The 25,183-nt window shown below is 34.5% G+C and overlaps 1 protein-coding gene across 2 annotated transcripts; it reads right to left on the bottom strand.

The window, feature by feature from the left end:
- Positions 1-1,930: 1,930 nt before the first annotated feature.
- Positions 1,931-24,930, bottom strand: LOC106121331 (uncharacterized). Of its 2 annotated transcripts, none has more exons than XM_013316955.1 (5): positions 14,339-14,657; positions 6,366-8,042; positions 5,341-5,574; positions 4,071-4,353; positions 1,931-3,498 (listed from the first exon to the last, which is right to left on the bottom strand). In XM_013316955.1, the coding sequence occupies exons 2-5, from the start codon at positions 7,932-7,934 to the stop codon at positions 3,254-3,256; spliced, it is 2,331 nt and encodes a 776-aa protein (XP_013172409.1). In that variant the 5' UTR covers positions 7,935-8,042; positions 14,339-14,657; the 3' UTR covers positions 1,931-3,253. The 2 variants fall into 2 exon arrangements, with proteins under 2 accessions (XP_013172409.1, XP_013172408.1); XM_013316954.1 differs by lacking the exon at positions 14,339-14,657 and adding an exon at positions 24,550-24,930 and having other exon boundaries at positions 1,932-3,498.
- Between the last annotated feature and the right edge of the window lie 253 nt (positions 24,931-25,183).

The raw sequence follows: 25,183 nt of genomic DNA, 5'->3' as shown, positions 1-25,183 counted from the left end.
GTATCTCATTTAAGGTGTTCAAGTTACGACTATTTACCTACACTATCAATAAAATGGTGTTATAGTCTTTTAAAAATTATTTATTGCATTTTTTTTTCAAAAGTAGATAATATTAATACAGTTTAGTTGATATGAATATGAATATAGAAATTTATAATTAGTTTTAAATTATACAGGTTATAATATGAAAATTAATGTTGCCAGAAAAAAAAATGTAAGAAAATCCGTAGTAAATTATAATCGATTGTATTAATTTCTTCGAAAATAAAAAAAAAGTGTAAATCGCAAGAAATTCAATTTAAAGATACTTTAATAAATATTAATTAGTGAAGTAATTTAAGTACTATGAAATTGGAAGTTTAATATACATGTAATTGCAACATTATAAATGCAAATTTTTAAAATCTAGATTTATTTTAAAAAGATTTTAGAACATCGAATTCTTAATTTATATCACAATTTTATTTTTGTCGTTTATCATGGTTATCTAGGCACTGAGTATTAACGCCTCTCAGAGACGAAAGCGAAATGAAAACGAAGCGAAAATTAAACGTATAATTTGCTCTATACATTTAGTTTCAACTTCTTCGCATATTTATTAATTGGTTTGTTAGAACAAACAAAATCCTTGCCAGGTTCATATTTAAATTGAGTTCGCTTCGGTTCCGTTCCGCTTTCGGCAGTCTGTTAGAGACGTGAGTAATGTCAAAACTACATTAATTCTATTGCTAAATATTATGCTGTAGGTAAAGGGAAATGGGTGTTGGAAGTCTTCGATGTGCAATAAAAAATGAAACAAAAATAAATAAATAAAATCAAAAATACCTTTACTACGGACACACACAACATGAAGTCAAGCAAATCATACATATATACATAATACGTTTATGTACCCGTTTCATTAAATCAGATGATTTTAAAAGTAAATATATAAAAACTCTCGCGACTTGATCCTCCTTTTGATTGTCTCAAACATTTTTTCTCGTAAAAAATGTATTCCTTTATAAATAAATTAGTGGTCACTGAAATGTATGAAATATTTCATACATAATGTATGGAATAAATGTATGAATCAAGTCGCGTGAGTGTTGTTCAGGCAGAAATTCTATACTAAATAATTATCTACAAGCTTCAACTTTCTCAAACATAATGATTTAAAAAATAATATAGTTAAATAAAGAATTGAAAATTTGATATGAATTATGATTTTTTCTATAAAATATGCAAATTACAAATTGTTTTAAGATCAATTAGAGAAGGGATTTAATTTTTTTGGCAAGAAAATAACTGTAGCGTGTACAATACGCTTACAGTCTAACTTACTTCCTACTTTTTATCACAAAAAACTATTTTCAAGATCTGGTCTCTTTAGAAAAATATTGCTTTTCATTGAAAACACATGATTTATCATATATTAATCAATTCCCTTTCTAAAGTTGATTTGTTATTTTAAAATAAATTCGACATCGCAAAATAATCTCAGGGAAACATGCAAACTACAGCTGCCTAAATAATTGTCTACTCACATCTACAACTAAATGTTAAAGCCGTAACATATTTAAAAACTATAGGAAAAATTTACTACTTAAAAACTAACGATTCTTAAACTAACCGTGCGTTTCTGAGACCAAAACTTCTGTTTAAAACTGTTATCTCTGTTTTGTCAAAGATAATGACGGGGATATGTTTTATAGACAGATTAGTCTCAGAAAGCAGCTGTAACATAATTAAACGCAAGTGATACAATATTTACTTATAAAAATAATTCTAAAACATAACCTAAAATGATTATTTAAAAAAGCTATAACATTTTGGTAAGTATTATAATTATATTAGCACGATATCTTTATTTTACACAACATCAAAACATTTTTTTTTAATTAGAAAAATCATAAAAAAAAAGAATAACATTCATTATTTATTCGATTTGATTTTTTTTTATTTGTAATATGAAATACAAAAGTATATTTAAAAATTACAAAATAAAGGTTCATATCTGTAAGTTAATTTCAACTTTCACTTATTTATTAGTTTTTAAACACTCTAATTATAATAATTTTCCAACCAATTACACACAAACTTCTTTACAATAAAACGTTTTATAAATACGATGAAATATAGAACACAAATGTTTGCATTATTTGTATATTTATTACTGTTACTATAAATACTACGGGAAAATCTTTTAAATTAATTGATTTTTAATATGGAACAGTCTTTGAGGGTGCCTCTGATTTTTACTAATTGCAACACTAGTAAATTCCTATACCAAATACAATGATATTTTGAGTTCTTCCAATTGTTTTATTTAATTTGCATCATAATTTCACTTGGATCGAAAACTATCAACATTTCTATCATATCTGATGTGATACATCTGATATGATATTTATTATTTAAAAAAAACACGTCATTCATACGTAAGCCAATTTTGCTTATCATTTTTTCATTTCTATCCACTACCACACTTTCAATTTCTATCGACTACGATATTCTCCATTTCTATCCACTACGATATTTTTCATTTCTATCTAATTTAATTTCATAATAAGTCGAAACACTCACACAGTTATGGTTACGTAATAAAAAAACTCAAGTGATTGAACTCCAATAACTGTACTATAAGAAACACAAATGACACCACACTCTTCAAAATGACTCCAAGATGTCATCGAAAGAACAAACATACCGACATCATTCAGTAATAATAACAAAACAACAGTTTCTTTCACTTTATGAGAAATCTACATTTATTTTGCAGTTAACTTATACAGTATGTGTAATTATTTTTAAAAATACTGTAAATAATCTTAATAAATAAGATAACTTTCTTATAATCAATTATATAAGTTTTATTGTTATTTTTAACTATTCATTCAATATATCTAATTAGTGGTTTATTTTAGATAAAGTTAATCTTTTAATGTTAAGATTTAGAAAATGTCAAAGATAATAAAATTACTATAATATAAAAACACACGACTTCGTTCCAAGTTTTCGATCAAATCTTCTACAATCATAACTATTTCTACAATCTATCGTAACCAAAAGTATTGTAGAAAATATGGTACTTTTTGTACATAACAAGATCGAGGGAGGAGGAGACGGACAGACAGAGATATTTCCCTCACCTATGCGTCCACTCCTCCATCAAATCCACTTCCCAGTCCCATCTTTATAAAAAAAGAGTGGGAAGGTAAAGGAGTGTAAAATTAGTCCTCCGGTAACCAATTACCCATTCCACAGTGACATATCATACGAGAAGCTTACCATTTACTTTGAGGTTACCGTTTGCCATCTTGTTGGGTTCTTCACTGCAGACGGATGCCGAGGCGGATGCGGATGCGGAGGTGGAGGCTCGACTCTTGCGCAGATGGTGGTATCTCTTGACGCGGTTGTAGATCGGCAGGATGATGAAGACCAGCCCCGACAGCGCTATGAACACCCCCGCCAAGTAGAACGACAGGTCGTACGAGTTCGTCATGTCGTAGATCCAACCTGGAACATTAAGGTAGCTTATGAGATATATGTTCATTCAAATAAAAAGTTATTTAGTGAGTATTTTTTTATTTCTCAAGCTCCATTTGAATGAAAGCGATCAGTACCATACGGTTGTAGGACGTCTTATATATGTCGGAGATTTCCGAGCTACTTTTTATTTAAATGGTCGATATCACAATCTATACTGCTATACTGCTTTATTCAGTCAGTCAGTGCGCACACCGGCGCGGGCGCGGGCGCGGGCGCGGGCGCTGTCTCTACACCAAGCCTACCACTTGTCAAACGAGCACGCGCACTACTGACAGACACAGTGACACTGACATACGTCAATCATGCACCTTACAAGCAATGTTGCCATTCGAGCGAAATAATTAACTTCATAAATTAATATTCTCCGACATACAATAAATGAGTCAAATCAATTATAACATCGACTGTTCACTATCAGAATACCTATCAAGTCTCGGTACGACGGTCACTTAGTCCATACTAAAAGACTGTTTAACAGTAGTACTGTGAGTCTATACCAAAAGGTTGATACATTTATTGAAAGTTGTAGTATCACCTACCGGCGAGAGGCGGTCCGGCGAGGTTAGCAACACCCTGTATGAGCAGCAGCAGACCGTACGCGTTGGTGAACTTCTCGAGCGTGATCTGCTCCACGAGGATGATGGAGGTGAGGGAGTAGTTGGCGGCGATGGCGGCACCGAACGCGCCCGCGGCGGCGGCCAGCGGCACGTAGCCGCGCAGCAGCGGCATGGCCGCGGTCGCCGCCCCGCACGCCGCCATGCAGCACGCGTACACCGCGCTCGCGTTCACGCACTCCCAGTCCCCCACCCAGCCCAGCAGGATCTGCACCACGGTATTATTCAATTAAATTATAAGTACTTTATTTATGACAAAATTATATAGACATGAAACTACAACACCCTGTATTTGATCATTTTCAATACTCAATTCCAAATGTTTCAAACCATTTACAAAAGGCATGTGACAATAGTAATATCAGATACGGAACCGAATTGGTAACGGAAATTTCTGGAAGCTCTGGCTATGTTTAATGTTGCGATAAAAAAGTTCATGTTCTTTACAAACACAAAAGTCATTTGACATTCTTAAAAAAGGAAGTTTTTGATAAAACAATGAGATAACGTAAAGATGTAAGAAATAATTTATGTAGAACAATGATCTACGGACGTGAGGTCAAAGGTAAATGTGCGTCATATCTTTAATTGCATAACATAGTCAATAATCCGGAACATTTACGACGCTAATTAAAAATGAAATCATCTTCATTGATAATCTTTGCTAAGTCAACTCTTCATACATGTTGATAACATGTCTGATTATATTTAAGAAATGCAAATTACGTGACAAAATGTACGAGTGTTAAACACACACTAAATGTATGCCACTAAGATAACGTGGCATCTTCAAATATCGTAATGGTCTGTTTAAACATACAATATAAGAAATTACTAATAAAAAAATTATTCTATAATTAGGCATTTTAATAAAAATACCGGAAGTTTGCACTGCTTTAACACATTTACAAAATATGAAAATATCCCTCTCATTATCTGAAAATAAAAAACAAGAATAACGAAATACTTTGGTACAGTCAGCTGCACAAATATGTATATATATTCAAAAAGTTTAAGAAAAATGGACACGGTTTTGTTTTTAAAAATATGTATGCACATTTAGGACTGTAAGCTTCCGATTTTATTTTCTAGACTAGACTTTAACGTGCTACTCGTACCTATTTTTAAAACTGATGATCTACACAATTTTTTGTAAATGTAAGCAGCTGACTGTACATGTGTCTATAATACTGACCTCTCCGAACATATTAAGTATTCCTATGATAGAGATGAGCATGGAGGCTTGTGACTCGTTGAAGCCGAGGCTGATGCCGCTGTCAGCGATGTAGACATATGGCACGTCGTACCACATGTAAAGCAGGAAATTGGACAACGTGAACACGAGGAACGCAGGGTTCTTGAAGTGCGAGAAGTCAAGCACGTCCACCGCCAGGTCCCAGAAGTCCCACAGACCTGCGTACCATTGCACCTGGAACATTAAGATTAAAAGCTTTAGATATCTACCTTAATAATTTTCGTGTTTTCACCGCAAAGTATTCGATTTCAAATTTTGACCTAACTACTCATAAGTTATAAGTAATAACTGTACTTCACTGATGTTTTAAATATTTATAAAATGTATATTTCGTTACTAATAAATAAGAATTTGACGACGCTAATAATGAAAAGTTTGACGAATCTATTGTTTATAATATGAATGGAGAGAACTACTACAAAACATTGCACTTGCTACTGAAATAACACGATCGTTAGCGTTAATCAGTAAAAATGTCATTGTAGGAGCATCGCATCGGCTATTCAATGCACAGAATGATTTCCATACAATGACTACGACTCGCACAAAACAACCACCGAACAAAACAGCCGTTATAATACATAATTCGCCTTTGTCTTTTATCCAATAGAAATTGTTTTTCAACTGTGCTACTAGAGAAAGACAAAAGGAATGAAAAGATCCGCTTCTCTTTTACATAAAGAACTGTATTGAATGATAGACCGCGAGGACTCGATGCATCTGAATAGCTTGATTAGCAATCACTTAAGCCAATGTAGTTCACTACATGACCCTCTAAAGATTGACAACAATAGCATCAATTGCCTTCGCAACCAACACTATCATATGACTAAATCACAAAGACATTATACACACTGTAGAAAACGTTTTTTTTACAACTATTCTTGCTCAACACAAATTTACGCTTATACTTATGTCTTTGTTTAGATAATAGCAATCAAATTCAATAAAATGCACACACTCACCTTTTCTTTGGCGATGGTGGTCATAGAGTTCCTGAAGATGTTAGGACAGGACGAAGCTCGCAGCCGGTATCTGCTTATGTTCAACATAGCACCCCTATACGTTAAGGAATGCCGATGTATTCTCAAGTCCTTTAAAAACGCCGGAGGCTTTTTGGTGCTGCCGCCCGCTTGACGTCGCAGCCACAGAGCCACGGCGGCTTTGTCCCCGAGGTGCACAGAATTGCTGTTGTTTTCCTGTGGAGGCGGTGCCGACGACGGAGACAAGGCGCCCGGTGACGCGGTGCCCGGTGACGTCAAAACCCGCGGTGGGGACTGCTCGTGCAGCCGGCCGCTGTCGCTGAAGCTCCTCGAAGGTAACATCATGCCCGGGTAATTCTGCGCCATGATCGCGTACGCCCTGCCTTTGTTGGACATCATTTCGAACACTTCGAGGGACACGCCCTCCCCGCCCGTCATGAAAGTTGGCAGATCCACTAAAGAACTAAATTGCGGTACAATCGGAGACGACACCGTCTCTATATCTCCAGACTCGACTACTTTCGCCGAGCCACCGGCGCTGCTCTTACTTTCCGAAATGCTGTCGACTGAAGCCGCCAAGCGTTTGTTTCGTTTTCGTTCTCTCTTTCGTTTTCTCTCTTTCGCTCTTTCCTCGTTCATCGTCGCGGTCCATGGTAAATCGCGGAATAACAGACCACATACGGCCATGTTGAGGAAGAAACCGGCCAGTATCAACGTGGTTCCTCGCCATCCGTATTCCTCCAGCAGGATGTGCGTCAGGGGTGCAAAGATAAACGTTCCGATTCCACTGCCGCACACCGATATACCAGTAGCTAAAGAACGCTTTTTCTCAAAATAATAGGCCACGATAACGACCGCCGCCACGTAGCACAAACTCAGTCCGAAGCCGGCCATGATGCCGAAAGTGAGGAAAAGCGTTTCCACATTATCAACGAACGCTGATATAACAAATCCAATGGATGCCAAAATAGCCCCAAAAATCGTCATTCGACGACATCCGTATCTATCCGTCAAAAAACTGGCAATCGGGCCCGAGAGGAGGGGCATCGCCATAAATATTCCTGCGATTAAGGCCGTCTTGCCTTTACCCTCGCCGAAGTACTCCAAGAAATGAGGGTAAAATACTCCAAAACTAAACGTGATTCCGTCGGCGATGAGGTTGACCATAAAGGAGGCGAAGACGACGACCCAGCCCCAGCCGCCGTCTGGGGGTCGCGCCTCGGCGATCGACAGTTCCTCATCGTCGGAGCTCGAGCTCGAACTGGAGCCGGAGCCGGACACGGAGCCGGCGGCGAGCGGTGACTGCGCGTCGAACTGTACGTGTAACCGACCAACAGGTCTTCGCGGCACATTCTCACTAACGACATTTACGCAAGTAAGCAAAGGTTCGCTCTCAGGTATGGAGGGGAGCGCGCGCGGGGCGAGCCGCAAAGTCTCTGGTTCGCTTAAGGCCTCCGCTGGCGGGGCCTCTGCCTGGGTTTGGCCGGGTCCTCCTTGGAGCGGCCGATTGTGCGCGGGCTCCGGCGGCGACGGGCGGCGCGCGCGATCCATGCCGGCGGGGCGCGCCGGACGCGGCGGTGCTGCGCCTGCTTGTGCGGCGCGGTCTCACCGATCCGCCTGCCTTCCATGCGGACACCACAGCGCCGCCGCGACCTCATGCTGCAATACACAAACAAATATTCGTTATTATAAAAAATGTTTGACGAATTTAATTATATTGTTATTCATATATCTGTGTTGAGACGGCGGAAGCCTACACAAAAACTCTAAGATGAAATGCAAATTTGCTCAAAATAGACTTAACAGGAAACAATTTATACCGGCACATTATAAGCAGAGGATGCGTGGTATTACTAAGAGGATGTACAAAGTGTTAAAACGTCGCAGAATACCAGATGTACGTTGATGAGATGACAATAAGCCGGGAACTTTGAGTGCGCTATCAATAGCTGAATGCCGCCAATCTTACCACACCGCGTCACAAGTCACAATAACCGACAATGTTTTGAATTAATTAGTCGTGTTATTTTGACTGAATCAGTCGGGTTATTTTTAACTAATCAGTCCTGTTATGTTTCAACTTGTACCGTACCATTGGCGAGAGCATAACAATCGGAAAGGTTTAGTTACAATTTATTACCATATCGAATCGATTCTTTCAATTAAAAGAGATCACAAATAATAATTAAAAGTAAAACCTTGCTATTAAACAACGACACATCCATGCACTAAGAGAGCGATGTTGTCTTTTTTAATATTAAAAATGACGTAAGCAGTCTTAACTCCCCGATAGCTTGCGATTCATCATTTAAAAGTCAAGTGCAAGTAAGCGGAAACTTACAGGTACTCACTACAATAGGGTATTTTAAGCGAACAAAAGACAAAGGTAATACGAGGGTTACCTACATTATTCACAAGTCTGAAAAATCAATGGTACTATCGCAAAAAAATCATTAAATGGGGAACTAGAGAATGAATACATCATTTTTACATACATGAATAAATCTACGTCCACACACACGAGCTGGAGAAAAAGAAAGTTTGTTGGACATTCGTAGGTAATCTTAAGACGAAAAATGTATCAGCCTATTTCATGTTATTCAAAAAAATATGTGACCTACTGTATAATAAAGCAGAATTTAAAAAGTTGATAGAGGGTTTGTAGTTCCGTAGGGACATGAAATAAAAAGCTGCCATTCCCACCGGCACTCCCGAGGGAAATTATTTAATACGGGACGAGGATGGGGCGAGTATAGCACACAGATAACGAACAAGCTCTGCACTCATAAACACAACTCAGGGCTGTGAGTGACATTATTTTCGATTTTTATACACTATCGAAACCTTGTATTCAAAACAATACTGAGAAATATTTAATAGATACGAGAATAGAAATTGAAAAAAAGTTTGCGTGCAGTTTTAATCTTCACACTAAACAAGATATTTTATCAACAATCACAGATTTAAAAAATAATCCATCCTATTTCGTAATATTAATATAAGTATTTAGTACAAAAAGCGTAAAATCGAGGTCTAACACAACGGTCAAAGACAACCTCGCGACCGAGGCCATGTGTCCAAGAGGTCGTGACAAAATCTGGAAACATTTCCGTAGGACAACGTGCGATACATTCGTCCACAAATTGTGTCGCAAATTTTTTGAATAATATTAAAATGTTTACTCCATGAAATAAAATTATATCATTAATTTTTTTTTATAATACAGTTAGACAACAAAGTATCCAAACTTTAATCTAAGGCTGGCAAATAGGGTTACTTTCCTGGTATAAAATATTTTAATCAAATGTCATTGGCAGAAATATTGGTTCAGCGAAGTGATAAAACTAGCCAAATCAAAGGCAGAGATAACATTATCACAATGTCCTCTTATCTTTATAATTAAACATTAAAATCATTCTTCCTACTTAGACATACATCTGTAGTTTATAACAATCATAAAAAATACAAAACCCAGCTACTATTTTTTAAATTCCTGACTTTTTGTGATCGATCTTTTTCTACGTTGTTTTCATATATCAATAGATAGTAATGATAATATCAATGAGATTAGAAACGACAAATCGTTAACATCTACTATAGAGATATCTTTCTGATAAACAGTGATTCTCGTTAAATAAAACTACTTTAGTTATCTAAATTGATAAGAGTTTTATTTCATTTATTATTTAACACGATCCATATTTTTCGACATAACATTGAAGAAACATTAATTTTGATAATGAAAGAAAAAACTTGTGTATTTAATTTCATAGACGAATATTTGCTTCTATCATAAAATACCACAAAAACATGACACACTGCAATACGAATACAAAATCTTTGAGTTATCAGCTATTTATGAACGTTTACGAACGAGTCTAAATTAACTCGAGATGCATGAAACCAATGCCAAATATTTGGGGAATCGAGAAAAACTACCAAACATGTGAGGCGCATATGGACAGGGAAATTAATGGGTGTCCGGGAGTGTCCGAGACTGGCCAGCCGCCAGACAGCGACGCACCTTTACGTCAGAGTATATAAATAATTCCAATGTTTGGCAACAGGACCGCGCCAGACTTGAGAAAATTTCCAAATTAAAATAATCTACATTTTATAGAACAATTTCTGAGTAAAGTTTCATTAATAATCGCTAATAATTTAGTTAAAAAAGAGGTTCAATTCCCAGTTTTTCTTTATTTATGACTGGCGACCGAAATTTGTATTTATTTTTTTCTCTATATAAAAAATGAAGGGTATTACCGATTCTGTGTTAGCGAGTCGATATACAACAAATCAAGTAGGTACGTCATTGTATAAACAGGGTTGCATAATTCTTGTAAAAAAAAAGACAGGACAAAAAGTACGTCGTAAACACCATACGTAAGTGTTTACGATGTTTATTTTTAAACTTCGAATATTCTGGAATATTCCACGTTTAAATTATAATACATACGTCATCTGTTAGCATAAAAGGTCACGATTGTTTTTTTTAATTTTCGAGAAATTTCCCGATAGCCAGTATTTTACAAGCTGTAAAACCAATGTTATCAAATGCTACTTTCATAAAATATATTTTGACCGAAATTCGCTTAATAATTTTCGTCAAGATTTATTACAGTGGAATATAATTAGATAAAATATTTTTCATCGCGGTAGGCATAAGTCGGATAAGGCATAATAGAGGAGGATAGAGGTTCCTTTGATAGAGGATTTGCAGAAAGCTGCGAATGATTAATGACCAGCACTTCCTTTATGCTTTTGATGGAATTCCCGAAAAAAATTAAACGACGCAATATAAGTTAACTACTCAACTATAATTAACTCAAAAATAACCTTTTTGACGAGAAAACTATAAAATGTTGGCATTTTATATTACTTCTTGACATTTTTAATATTACATTAAAACTAAAGAAACACAAAAGTAAATATGTACGATCATTCGAGAGCTCTGGAAAAAGGTAAATGGACTTTTAAAGAATCATAAAGTATATCTTAAATCGTAAACTTAAAGTAGGTACTTCAACTGATAAACGGAAGAATGCGCGCGTTTTTGACTAGACTTTGGATGTTAAGTTCAACACTGACGTAACCATTCCCATGAACATTTACCACGTGCCACTTCTAGTGTCATAAAAAAAGGATAAAATGTTTTCAAGATAAACTATTCAGTTGAATGTTTCAAACTTTATAGCAGGTTTTTAGTTTCTACAGACATATTTCATTATAAATATGAAACAGCGACGCAGTAGAATTTCATTATTCTGAACAACACAGTATGAAGATAAAACTTCATTGTTCATTCCCTTCCATATATTTTCTATTTAAAATTCAGTCTGATCTTACTTCATAAGCATTCGTATACAATTTATCCTAGTTTCTCGATTTGACATTGTTGCTAACGTATACGTGTCATACTAGATGGCGCCCACGGCTACCTCCGCACGAAACTATGCCAAATTTCAGAGAGATCCATGCAGTCGTTCTGATGATATACCTTCTAACAAACATCTATCTAAACATTCGCTTTTATAATATTAGTAGGAAGAAAGTTAAGAAGTAAGATTATCGTCTCGGAAATAAGTTCAAAATAAAAATAATTCATACGATAACCGGCCTCGGGAATCTAAAAGACCATCTAGTGATTAAGTCATTCGTTCCCTCTTTGAGCAAACGCCGGCGCCAGGAGGCGCACGTTCTCCGGTCATCATTCAGTTAACTCCTCGCCGGATGTCACCCGTCATTCAATTGTCTTACTTCTACTTAACGCTTCAACTGAATAATTTGCTCGATGAATCGATCACATTTTCTTATTGTTTGCTATTTTAAGATAAATTGCCTTTTACGTAACACTGATACTTTAGAATTACGTTAAAAACTATTTTCTAATTATAATAACGCTAAGGAAAAAGTTACAGTTACATGGACTTACTTCTCAAATGCTCTTTCGAAAAACCGAAAGCTTTCACGTAAAAGAGCTCTATTCATGTAAGCTTACATTAACACATTTTCGTTTAATATTCAAAGGCTTTTGAAAGTTTAAACGAAACGAGGCACAATTCGCACACGTGTAGTCTATATTCAAATGTAATGCTGGTTTCACACGAGGATGAAAACATTAGGGGTTTTCTGAAGGGTTCCAACAGCAGTAGTATTTAGTACTACTGTTCTGCGTCACTACCCTCGTGTGAACAAAGCATAAGGTTCTAAACTAGTCTGGCGGAATGCCAGCGGAGCTGTTCAGATTCCATTTACTTAATGGATTATAAAACAAGACTTTGTGACCGCGGTTACCCAGCGCTAATAATATATTAATCAAGCTGACCAAACTTATGTAGTCTACATGGTAACTCTAAAGTTGAAATACCTAAAATTTTCTAGTAAAATATGATATAATTAAATAGCGTAGGTGCAAACTGTAGTCGTAACTCAATTATGTTAATTTTTAACTTGCAATAAAATTGCATAGGAAATAAGATCAGCTGGACAATGCAACGTTTTTTGGTCTGATATTGATGACAAAGTAATTAAAATGCAATTTTTTATTAAAGAACGTATTAAGAAATTGCTTTCCTATCGCACCTCATATTTCAAAGTAATACACACATTTCTCTTTAGATCTGATGAAATTATAAGGAAATACGTTAACAGAACACCAACAGGAGTAAGAGTAGGGTGAATAGGCCAACACTTAACATCACATGGGGTCATGGACAAGCCCTAGTGTATTGAACATAAAAAAAAACATTTTAAATTAAGACGTGTCGTAATCATCAATGTAACTAGTCTTGAAGGAATGATTACGTTGTTGTACAAATTAGTTAATTGTGACGATAAATTATTTATAGCATTGTAACTGTCGCGGGTAACGGACCGATAGCGTGTTATCACAGGACCAGGGGTCATGGGTCACGGTACTATTGACTTGTGTAAGACTTTTTATAGAAAAAAATATATGGTAGAAAAGGGGATCCCTCACTCAGGATCAACTGTACAGCTCTTCTCGAAGACATACATGTGCCGAAGACCGAAAACGGGATGGATAGATGAATAGTGCTTTTAACTATTCACAAATTTAAATGTAAAAATTATCTTACTTATCATTAGTGATATGGTTTTCTTTCTACTGCCTCAAGAGTCTGAAAAACATTTAGCAATCACTACACATATAGGTTAATTGTTTACATAACCATGTGGTAGGTACAAATACAATTAATGAATGTATAATAATAATTCTTAAGTAACTTATGAATCATTAGCTTTTTCCAGCTGAACTGTTTGAATAACGTACGTGCCTTTGGTAGTATTTTCAATGTATACTTTGTTGTTTTTCAACTAATAAGAACAAAACGAACACGTGGTCGAGATAATATGCATATTAAATACACAAGTAAGATATTAACAAACATATTAGTGTTACTATATAAAGTTATCAGAAGAGTAATAACTAATAATGAACTGAAACATCGATAGAGCAATATATTGTAACAGGACTTCATATACATTAGTAGTTATTGAACTATGAACGGAAGCTATGATTTCCACAATGCATAGACGGTTGAATACTGACACCGGTGACATTTCACAGAAACCAACAATGGATGTCATCCTACCATACAACCGTACATCAACACCGCACAAACAGAATTGTACGGAAATTCTTTGCAAATTAACTATGTGTAAAAATAAATCGTATAAACGAAAACTTAAGGTCCAAAGTAAATTTAATTGCAGGCAGGCATTATAATTTAATTTTAATATTATATTTTATCTTTTTATTGCCCTATTTATTGTCTGTCAGCATTTTCCTACTGACTTAGTTAACCTAGGTACCGTTTCTAACAGCTCGGTTACTCAACTCGGCATCTCTAATTAAGACGCTGCTATATTATTTGTCAACACCCAAAGGCGCTTACGTACTAACGAGAGCCAATGTAAACAATAACAGTGAGCACCTTGAAACGAGGCATGTTGGCAGCGCGCGTCTCGCCCCTGCCAAAACAAACCGCAGCCGATTTCACTGCATTCCTCAGATATCGCCAAAACACAAGCTCACTGACAATCAAACAACAATCCAACTCGAATTCTATGAACACCAAATAATTCACTATTTTTAATTAAAAAAAAAACTAACACTGGCCGTTTTGTTCGCGTCACTTTGCAACAGTATACACGCAGCCTATCTCTATTGATAGTGACAGATTAAGAAATCAGCATGTGAATCTGTAGGTGCAATATAAACGACATAGCGGCATGTACGTACGCGCGTTCGTCGCACAACTGAGTGCCGGCCAGTGGCCACCGACCGCGGAGTCGAGTCATTATTTAATAGTCAGATTATCTATTGAGGCAACCTCGGGCAATACGATTCTTAGTACTTATCGCCATGTGAACCGAAAACAATTAATGTTTTGCCTATGGATCGCTGGTTACCATTGTTAGTTACAATAGGCTAGCAATTAGTGTCAATATAATATTTAGAAACTTAAGTATGGACTATCCAAAAACAAAGTGGCAATCTTCAATAGTTCAATAAGTTTCATATTTTTAGGGTTTGTTTGTATTTTTAAATCAAGTATTATCAACAAATTTATAATTCAAAATAAATCCGATGGCATGAAATTGTGACAACCTTGTGACGTCACGTCCTAAGTTCAAATGGAGTTAGTTACATAAAGACGTGACCCTAATCGACAAACAGATACGTCCCCGGGGTCCAGCGCAGACGGTATGTCTATGAGAACACAAGCACGACCAGCATAACTTGGACTGCACGTTCAACACAAAATTGTCGTTAAGGACTTTGAGACGAAATCGTGCTAAATATAAATCGTAATATTGACAAGACAAAATTGGATTTATGAAATAGAATATTCATTGAATTTTAAATAGAATATTAATTGCATTTAAATTGTATTTTTAAGTAGATATATAACGATAAAAGAAATAATTAGAACATTAGCATAATAAGGGTCGTCTCTTTGTTATCATTTTCGTATGCTTTATAAAATTAGAACAATTCCTATTAAAAATATCACAATTTTATTAAGCAAATTTATACAAAACTTGCTTATTTTTCTTAGAAAATTATTAAAAACAGAAATAGAGTAGAAGTGTGATTGAAGTAAATAGATTAATCGGTTATCGTAACGACCGATTGGTGCAGACCAATGTCGATAAGGTTACGTAAACAACGCAATAATTCTCAGAATATTTATTTTTATCTGTTTCAAAATGAATACAAATGCATCATCAAACTGCAAATACTAATAACAAATAAGAACAAAATAATTATATTAAACTTAAGTCGTTCTTAATGAAAAGTAAACTGAAATTCAAATTTATATAACGATATAACATTAGTTTTATAATCCTTATAAAACTATGCTATCAAAGATTGCTTCAATTATCACGATGGGACGTGATTAGTACATTTTAAATATTTTAGGACAAGAGCGATAAAACTCAATAGTTTCATAAGCTAATTGTTTACATACAGACAACAAAGAATATTTAGTAATTATAATATCACTTTGATAATGGCATTAATAAAACACGGTCAACAAATAATAGGCCTTCAGCAACTTAACGACATTGTTAGAAGAACGCTGTCCGTCCGAAGAAAAACCTTACTTCAGTCTTAAACAATTTTTAAATATTTTTTATTAAATTATCATATGATAAGTTACTTATGACTCATTTTTATCGACCTCCACTCTACTATAGTTAAAACCATACATGCTTTTATTATTTTTTTTGGGTCCAGGTAATCAGTGGCATTGAGAAGTGAACATAAAAGTTTAATTATAGCTCTATTTAAATATTATTCTTACCTCTAGGGAGATGTATATTTTTAGTAAAGATACGTAAAGCAAGGCGTAAAATTACAAACGAGTGTTTCACTTTGTGACAATAGAGATTGCAGGGCAACGAACTTAGCGGTCATTACAGCCGTTCGTTTTACACTGACTCTTGTTTTAACGAACGACAATTAACACAGATAATTGTCTTAATCATAAAGCTGTAAGTGCTAGAGGATACTCCAAGGAACGTTGATTATAGAATTCGCTTCGAAACCGAAACAAAATCTTATTTAAGACATTCAAAACATTTGGAACCATTCTTCGTAATTATGTTCCATGAAGTTTATTAGGTTTGGTGTATATGTAATACGTATATGCATTTAAATACGTTTCGAAAACAGCACCGCACTATTATTACATGCCTTAAAAATAAACGCATTATCTTGCCCTTGACAACGCGTAAAATACCACGTGTAAACGTTCATACGCAGCGCGATCTGCAGTGGAGTGGGGATTCTGCATTGCGTATACTGTGGCCGTCTGCGCGTCGCACTATATTGGCCGTTAAAAATAATCGAGCCTATTTATACATATTTTTATTCCAACACAGGTAAAAATACTTTGTGAGTCCTTGGCTGAAAATTATTCGATCTTGAACCGTTTTTTGTTATCCACGATAGTTTAATTTACATTTTAAATCCATTTGATTTAAATTAAAGTTTTTTTTTTCATTTTACAATTGTAATTTGTTACATAATCTTGTTACTTTTATAGACAACATGCGGCATTAATTTTGCATAATTAAATTACAATGTTATACTACCACAAAGTTTCGTTGCTTTTACGAAATGTATTCTTTGATATTGCTATAAGCTGACTAGATATACTCCGATAATTCAGTCGGCTGCTGTAAATCTGCCGGCTTTGGGCATTAGCGCAGCTGCCATTTTCACATTAACGTTTAATCGACGCTAAAGCTGGGCATAGACAACTTCTGGATTACACAAATTACACTATTAATATTCTGTACCCATTTTTATTTTCTTTAGTGTCAAAATGACAAATAATCGATATGTTATTAAAGCAGGAAACAGTTTGAATAAGGTTCTTTTCTCTGACAAAGATAACGTTGCTAATTTTATGAATTTGTATACAGACTGTCTACAAAGTTTAGATACTATCACCAAGATCTACAACGAAACAGACAAAACATAAGTCACAGATTTATTATGAATCAATATATGTCGTATTCATTTGCAAAAGCTGCAATAACTTCAAGACTTTAAATATAGCGTGCCGTTGTACGTTTTAGAAAAATAATCCTAAACCTTACACAGCACTTGACCTGGTTGCGCCAACTTGTCTTGCATATACCATAGCAGCCTAGAACTAGGCTATTAATTCCCATGCGACTTGCCCTAAATATTTTATATAACTTTAAATATGAGAGTGCTGTATTCAAATTTACTAAAAATCCCCTTTAATTTACCAAAAATCATGATTAAACGTGTCAATTTCTAGTATTTCGCTTTTAAGTTGCTACTTATATTTAAATTTAAAGCAATTAACAAAATTACTGAACGAACAAACTAAACATGACAAGCAGACAATATTAATTACTTTCTCTTTATATCAAGTCAAACGAAACTTTACAAATACGATTAATCATTGTTCTAAAAGCGACAGGCTTTATAAAATTTGTTCAGCTCCTATTGCAATGCAATAAGGTTTAATTTTGCTTTTTATTGTAGGTAGTTCAGTATGAGCTTGAGGTCTGAATAAGTTGGAGGTCGTGTGAGACAAGGACATTGCGGGGGGATTGAAGGACGCCAACTTGAACGACAAAAGGCAATGACCCTAGAAAACATCCAATACTGTTTTATAACGTTAATTTTATTACTCCTCAATTGCTCTGCACATCAAGTATTGTAACCGAGAGTTTTCACTGTCAAACCACTTGTATTCAAACATATTGTGCTCCATCTCATTCTCTTTGGAAAAAACAGAGATACCTATATATTTTATACAAATGTTTCTATACGTAAACAAGGACGATACGGTAAAATAGAACCTTGTCATATTTTAACACGTTTGAGATCTGAAATAAAAAAAAAACAACAAAAAAGAAATGGGATCCTTCATGTCATGTCTTAATGATGACTTTGAATAATCATTACTCAGGTTACCACGAACATAAAACTTTAGACGACGTACAAAAAATATGAAAAAAATGTCCCTTTTTTCATTATAAATGTAGCTACATTGTGGAGCGAAAGAAGGCCTTAGCAATATAATGGAATGAAACCCGAAGAGAGTAAAATGGATGAAATATTAAAGTAGGCTACCTGAAACTTGCCTGGTCGTTATATTACTCTTTATTATCACTTTAGCAGCCTTTGTTTTAAAGCACTAACCACCTCGCTAACTTATAAAGAATTCTTAAACATTCCTGTCGCTTTTTACTCTGAATAGCCGGCTGAAGTGAAGCCTTAAATTTTTTAAACTAAACAAAGGTTTTCTTAAATTTTGTATGTTGCGAAGATGATACTATATTTTATTTTACGTGAAAATAAAATGTATTTAGTATAAAAATAAAATCTAAGCATGTTGATGTCGATAACCAAAGTATCGATAAATCGATTAGGCACATCCCTTTGTTGTTTATCAGAGCGTCACTAAGGCCCCCCAGCGAGCGCACGACGTCATCGCCCGTATTGGATAGCGGCTACCGCAGTTTAATCACAACTCACCGCCTGCATTCTTATGGTATCCTGGTAACCGAGTACACAAGTGTTATGTAACTTTCCACAAGATGATCGCCACAAAATGAATATCGTACGGACGATTATTATTAAACATGATATGACTATGTCCTCCACCTTCCAAGGCCTTATAAAATGACTGACAACGAAAGAAAAAAAATACGTTTAACGTGCTTAAACACGACCAAGGATGAAAGTTATTATAATAGGTGTTCGTTTTGTGCACGCGTTGTGCGGAATTACATTTGTTCCCTAAGTACATATGTACCGGCCGCGTGTTATGCAAGACGCACGCGAGATATAGACACGTGGCCGCGTGAGGGGATCAAAGCGCAAACAATGTTAATACGGTACACAACAGCAGTGTGTTTACGAGAGAGAAGACACGTTACATTCACGCATATCTGAAGTGTGTTAACATTTTATAAGAATATAGGAAAAGAACACGATATATTATATGATAAAAAGAAACCGTGTTAAATTAGTTCGAAGTGATATGCCCGGAAAGGATAACTAAAGTTACTGAATTAAAACAACATAATTCAGTACTTACGCGTATGGTTAAAAACATGTTAATTTATCATTATTGCAAATCACGTTAATAGTATAGTATATAGTATTTTGATTAAAAAAAATCACGAAATTTGTACATAATTAATATAATTAATGTGTTTGTTAATTAAAAAAATACTTATTAGTATGTTCTACGACAGAGCACGTGTTCGCTAACTGTGTTGCCGACGAGACGAGGCCGAGGTCGCGACCTATCTGTTATTACTTTCTAACAGCTCGATTCTCTACTCATTAATATCAAGAGTATATATATAGTATATTGTAATCGGTTCGTGGAGTATCCACGAACCGATTACAATATATTCAATATTTTCTAGTTATATCTAGAATTTAATACTAAAATATCATCGCGATCCTTAACACAGATCAAGTTGTTGTCTTATTGACAACATTTTTGTCTGAATAAATATGAAAGTTAGGTAAATATTTCATATAGGATTTATTTATGCAATAAACTCTGTAATATATTCAATAAACTTAGGTCTCATGAGACAATAAATTTGGTACACTTCACGCGATGTCTAGACTAGCTAACAGCTGCTACGGTCACGTACAAAGGGCCGCGTGTGCGTCGTGGGGTGGGCGCAATTTTTCCATTCCACTTCCCTCCTTACACGTAGACAACGTCAAATTTATTACATCATTCAGATTGTTTAATAAAGCAGAAAGGTTATGCTTATGGAGTTTACTTATCTTTTTATGTATAACTACTTATAATGTTAAATTAAATTTTCTTTGTTTATAGTACAGTTAACACAGATACTATCTCTGTCTTTTCAAAGAGAATAAGAGGGATGACATGAATTTTTGCAATACTGATATAGCACAAAGTATCCGGCCTTGCAGTAGCTTTAATACTTTCTAGTTAACTTTGACAGTGAAATATTTAGCACCAGCGCTATCAAGTTGACCTCAATACTGAGCCACCAGGCCACGCTCTAGTAATCCAGTTAACCGCCTTATAAGCATCAAAACTATTGTCACCCACAATGTAAATCTTATAACTACATAAACAAAGTAACCAATGTTGTGAGAATAAGACCAGTTGCATAATCAAAAAAGTAGGCAGATATGATTGCAGACATTTTTCACACCAGCCGCATCGCAAGCAACTGCATCGAAATACTGAGATCTGGAAAGCCGTTAAAAGTCTACGCAATCCTTCAAAGACAATACTAAAAAAATTGTGGATGCAATGGAATAAATAAAAGTTTTTATCAAAAACAAACACTACAAGAAAAACTAATCAACAATTTTCATCCAAAACTCATGAACGTGAGTAATTAACTAAGAAGCCAAATAAGCTGTCGTATTTTAATTAACTGGTAAAGTTTGAAGTTCGGGAAACTTTATGAATTGACTTTAGAAACAAAAAGTTCTGTCGGCGTGTTTTCTCAACTAGTCGTACTTATTTGAACAAATTATTGAAAATGACTTAGAGGAGACTTTGTATGAGAAATCTAGATTAGGGGAATGTTTAAGTAACTATTAAACAACTCTGGTTGCGGTTTTAAACGCAGTTTTTACTCTATGTATCCTTTTCAAAAGTTGAGGGAAAAGGTAACGATTGTACTGAAAACTATTCCATAGACAATTCGCTTCCTTTACGATGAATAATTCACACTTATCTAGATGGTTTAAGGAGCCTTATACATTTATCACATGAAATAAAACTTAATCTATGTTCTACATTTGATCGTAGTTAAATATTTCAAGTAATAATTAATACGATAAGCACTAAACGACGCAGCCATTGACTGCCAAGAGCTTCTGTAAATAACTGACCTATATTTTCGCAATTTGATGCAACTAATACTCTTTTTAAGAATTGTATGAATGCTACGTGTCAATGAATATTGCTGTTAATAATAATGGTTATATTGAAAATTGCACGACATAACTATACAAATATCATTATTGACATTAAGTTTTAAAAATAAAATTTTGTAACCAACATATCACTAAAACAAATAATACACAAAACTAACATATTCAAAGCAACGTAAGATTCAAACCTTGAAGATACTAAATCGGCCTTCCAATAACTAAAACGTACTGTAATTAAGGGCAATTGATGACCGCGTGGTCAATCGCTTGGTACACGAGGACTTGTAAACAAGGCAGCCAATTGTGACATAGTACAACCCAACGCATCGCCCTCAAATTGTCACCAACATGTACTAAATATATTTATCAAATTGGAGAAAATTAGATAACTTTCATGATTGATTGTTTTACATACAATTTTGTTTGAATATTAGCAGATTTATGTTAACTTACTAATATTTCTTGTACCATTCCAACTAAGCTTTAAGCTTGTGCTAGGATATGATTTACGACAATAATCGAATGGTGAAATTCGAACTTTCGACCACATGTTTGGAAATCCGTACTCTTCACCACTAGCCTTTTGGCGCTAATAATAATTGTGTGAATACTTTATTTGTTTCTATCATATTCATAACGACTACTAAATTGTTTGATCGTGTTAAAGCACCGTAAATGCGCAGTGCGACGCCATCGATCGAGTTTGTCTGCAGCCTATCTATCCTGGATTATCTGTACTTTACATTTGACCCATTTTTATATATTATTCTATACAAATATCCGACGAAAAATATACTAAACTTGCTACACGGTTTCGGAAATTTATGGTATGTGTACATAGATGTTTTTAATCAACAGAGTATCCGATAAATCATATATTTATTTTGGCTTTAGTTCTTTATATTACAGGTTTTATTTTTATAACCACCAGATACCGTCCTCTAGTGCGATGGACGTATATACAGGTTTACCTTGCCAGTATTAATATACATAATTTTTGTTAGAGCATATATTAATTTGATGGATATTCAAAAACATAGGTAGTAAACCTAGATATTGCTGCAAGAGTTGTCAGCTGCAAGCACTCTACACGTGTTATATTGCGGTGTGCTTCGGACACGTGTCAATAAACTGCAATATTCTGATAGAATTAAATTGGGACCAATAAAAGCTCTTGACCTTAATTCACTTTTGGTCTATCGGATGTAGCTATTTACGGAATTCTGCCAAATACCTGGTAGCCAGGATTTGAAGATGAGCAATACGGAACAATGTTACTCTGTGAATTCACAGTTCTTACGTCACTTAGCAGATTTGTATGTACTTATCGTTTTAATTTTATTTACCCTAATAAACATTTTTGTAGAATTTGCTAATTATTTTGACAATTACTATTGAAAAGTTTTCTGATATGATATACTTGTCTAGATACATTTCTATAAGTACAATGAAGTACTTCTTTAGGGAAAATCCCTAGACTAGAGTAAAAGTTCTAAGATACTTGAAGCTCGTTTGACCCGCCACTCCTCTATATTTAGATTCAAGAGGCTTTTCTATTCCATTTGAAAAGTCACAAAGGTTAACGTAACCTTGTGACGCAAATCTTTGTCGTTTTACTACTTTCTGTGTCAATAAAACTCTCTGCACACTTCAATTTACAACAGTAAACAATTGACACGACTTATTTTGCCGACATATAAAGTATCAAAATGTATTAAGCGCTATAATCAGTATTGCCATGTTTAAATTTTCAATTTCTACTGTTAATCCATTGCTGAGATAATGCTTGCAATAAACTTTTATTTTTTTATATTATAATGTGACAAACGAGCAAGTGGCCACCTGAATTCCTCGAAAGTGAAGATGCGTTGCCTACCTTTAATCAACTGAAGAGGAGATGCACAGGACGAGAATATTTCCCATTCCTATGCGTCACCGTCAACTCTTCTTTCCATTTTTTCGTGGTAAGAAAAGGGTGACACGGGAAAGGAAACTAAAATTAGGCTTCCGCCGCCAAATTAATGTGAATATAAACGTAACACTGTATTTCTATCAGGTCTTCTAGTTATATCTATGATTAGAGAGAGCACAAGTTACAGCCAGTCTTTCCATCCAGACATAAAGCGGAGCCTTTATAAGTATGGTGAATCGTAACCTTCCAAGCTAGTGTATACAAACTTCCAACCATGCCAAGTGATCATGTTCAAAAGATGATTTATTTATAAGAAATAGAAGCAGTAAAGAAACATTACAGGAACTAGAGTACAGAGTGGACATAAAACATCCATACTTTTAAGTAACATACCGCTGAAGTCATTATTTTTAATATTATATTTAATATTGTTGCAGAAATGAATACAGTAGTAGTAATATTAAAGCTAATTAGCAAACTGTGATATGACACACCACTATACAGCTATGGGAGTTTATACATTGTTGTGAATTAGACATGCACATTGTGTGTTTTGCGGTAACTCAACTCTCTAATGTATTCCGACATCCAATGCCTCACTCAATAGTCAAAACAAAAAATACTTATGCATGTTGTCTGTGGTTATGGCATATGACTAATTGAGCTGACCTAAGTAAATAAATATGAAAATTTGAATAACGCCAAAAATTACATTCGGATTCAAAAAGAAATTTATATATTAGGTGATAGAGTTTGCATGAATTTTTTATGTATAGATAACAAAATTTACAATATGCCATAGAAATACAATGTAATACAAAAATACAGCATTTTTGTAATTTAGATAAAAGTTAGCCAAAACATTTTCTTATAACGAATTAATCAGAGGTTGACCATGATCCTACTTAGTACATATTAAGTGGTTTAAAGCATTATATTAAAGTGAAAAAATGTATAAAAATAATTAATAAGTGAAAATTGTAGAAACTTAAAATTAATTTAATGACTATGTTGTGCTAAGATCCGTGTTTGAAATTTTTTCAAGTCTGACCCCTAATCCGAGAGTTAACTAAATAGTTGTATAATATTATATCACAAATAAGAAATTCTCTTAATTGTGGATATATTTATTTACAAGATTGTAATTAAAAACAAAGTTTCACTTTTTTTATAAAAAAAAAGTAACAGGATTAATTTTAATTTCGTTCTTTTATAAGATAATTTATATAGTGAAGAACTAATTAAGATTTTATTTATATAAGTAATTGAATTTTTTGAAAAATACTTACCAAAAAGTTGTATCGGCCTGGACAATGCTAGAAAACAGCTCGGACCATTGCAAGTTCTGCACAAAAACACGAAATACTCGATAATAACGATTTAATAGCTAAGTTAATAAAACAAAAGCGTGTAAATGTTACAGGCACTTGATTCGATTCTTTACGTTTTGGAAGAGCAGCGTTTTAAATTTATGACTGTGAGTAATATTAATCCTAAGGCAAATGTATATTATTTAACTTTGCAAGGTATACGTAGCTCAATAATGAAAAATATATTGTTTCACAAACACTCATTCGATTATCAATTACTACGAACGAAGTACAACAGGGATGGAGAACACTTCTTGATACTGAATTCATGAATTCTTAACTCAACGCGAACTTTTCTGGATTGCGATTGGCCAAAGAAACAAGGTCGAACATGCCAAAGAGTATATAAATAAAGATACAGAAATTGAATATACTCTGCAGGAACCATAAACAAACAGAGAAAGCAAAGAACATATGGCCATTTTCAGTGTAGCAAGTTGAAAAAAAGAGTAGAAATTTTGTACATGCATTCTCCAAAAGTCACTGATGGGCAATTGATTGGAAACAACCGCTTTTGCTTCGTTCAGATTTGAACGCTCGTGTTGATATTACG

Source organism: Papilio xuthus, unplaced genomic scaffold, assembly GCF_000836235.2.
Source record: "Papilio xuthus unplaced genomic scaffold, Pxut_1.1 DF826945.1, whole genome shotgun sequence".
Lineage (NCBI taxonomy): Eukaryota > Metazoa > Arthropoda > Insecta > Lepidoptera > Papilionidae > Papilio > Papilio xuthus.
This window is presented reverse-complemented; position numbering and strand designations above follow the sequence as displayed.

Bases quoted from the DNA above. Each gene is read 5' to 3' on its own strand.
- LOC106121331 (XM_013316954.1), bottom strand. From the start codon at position 7,934: ATGGATCGCGCGCGCCGCCCGTCGCCGCCGGAGCCCGCGCACAATCGG. The intron at 5,575-6,365 runs GTGAGTGTGTGC...TTAATGTTCCAG, and splicing joins CCACCATCGCCAAAGAAAAG to GTGCAATGGTACGCAGGTCT. The intron at 3,499-4,070 runs GTAGGTGATACT...TTAATGTTCCAG, and splicing joins CGCCGGACCGCCTCTCGCCG to GTTGGATCTACGACATGACG.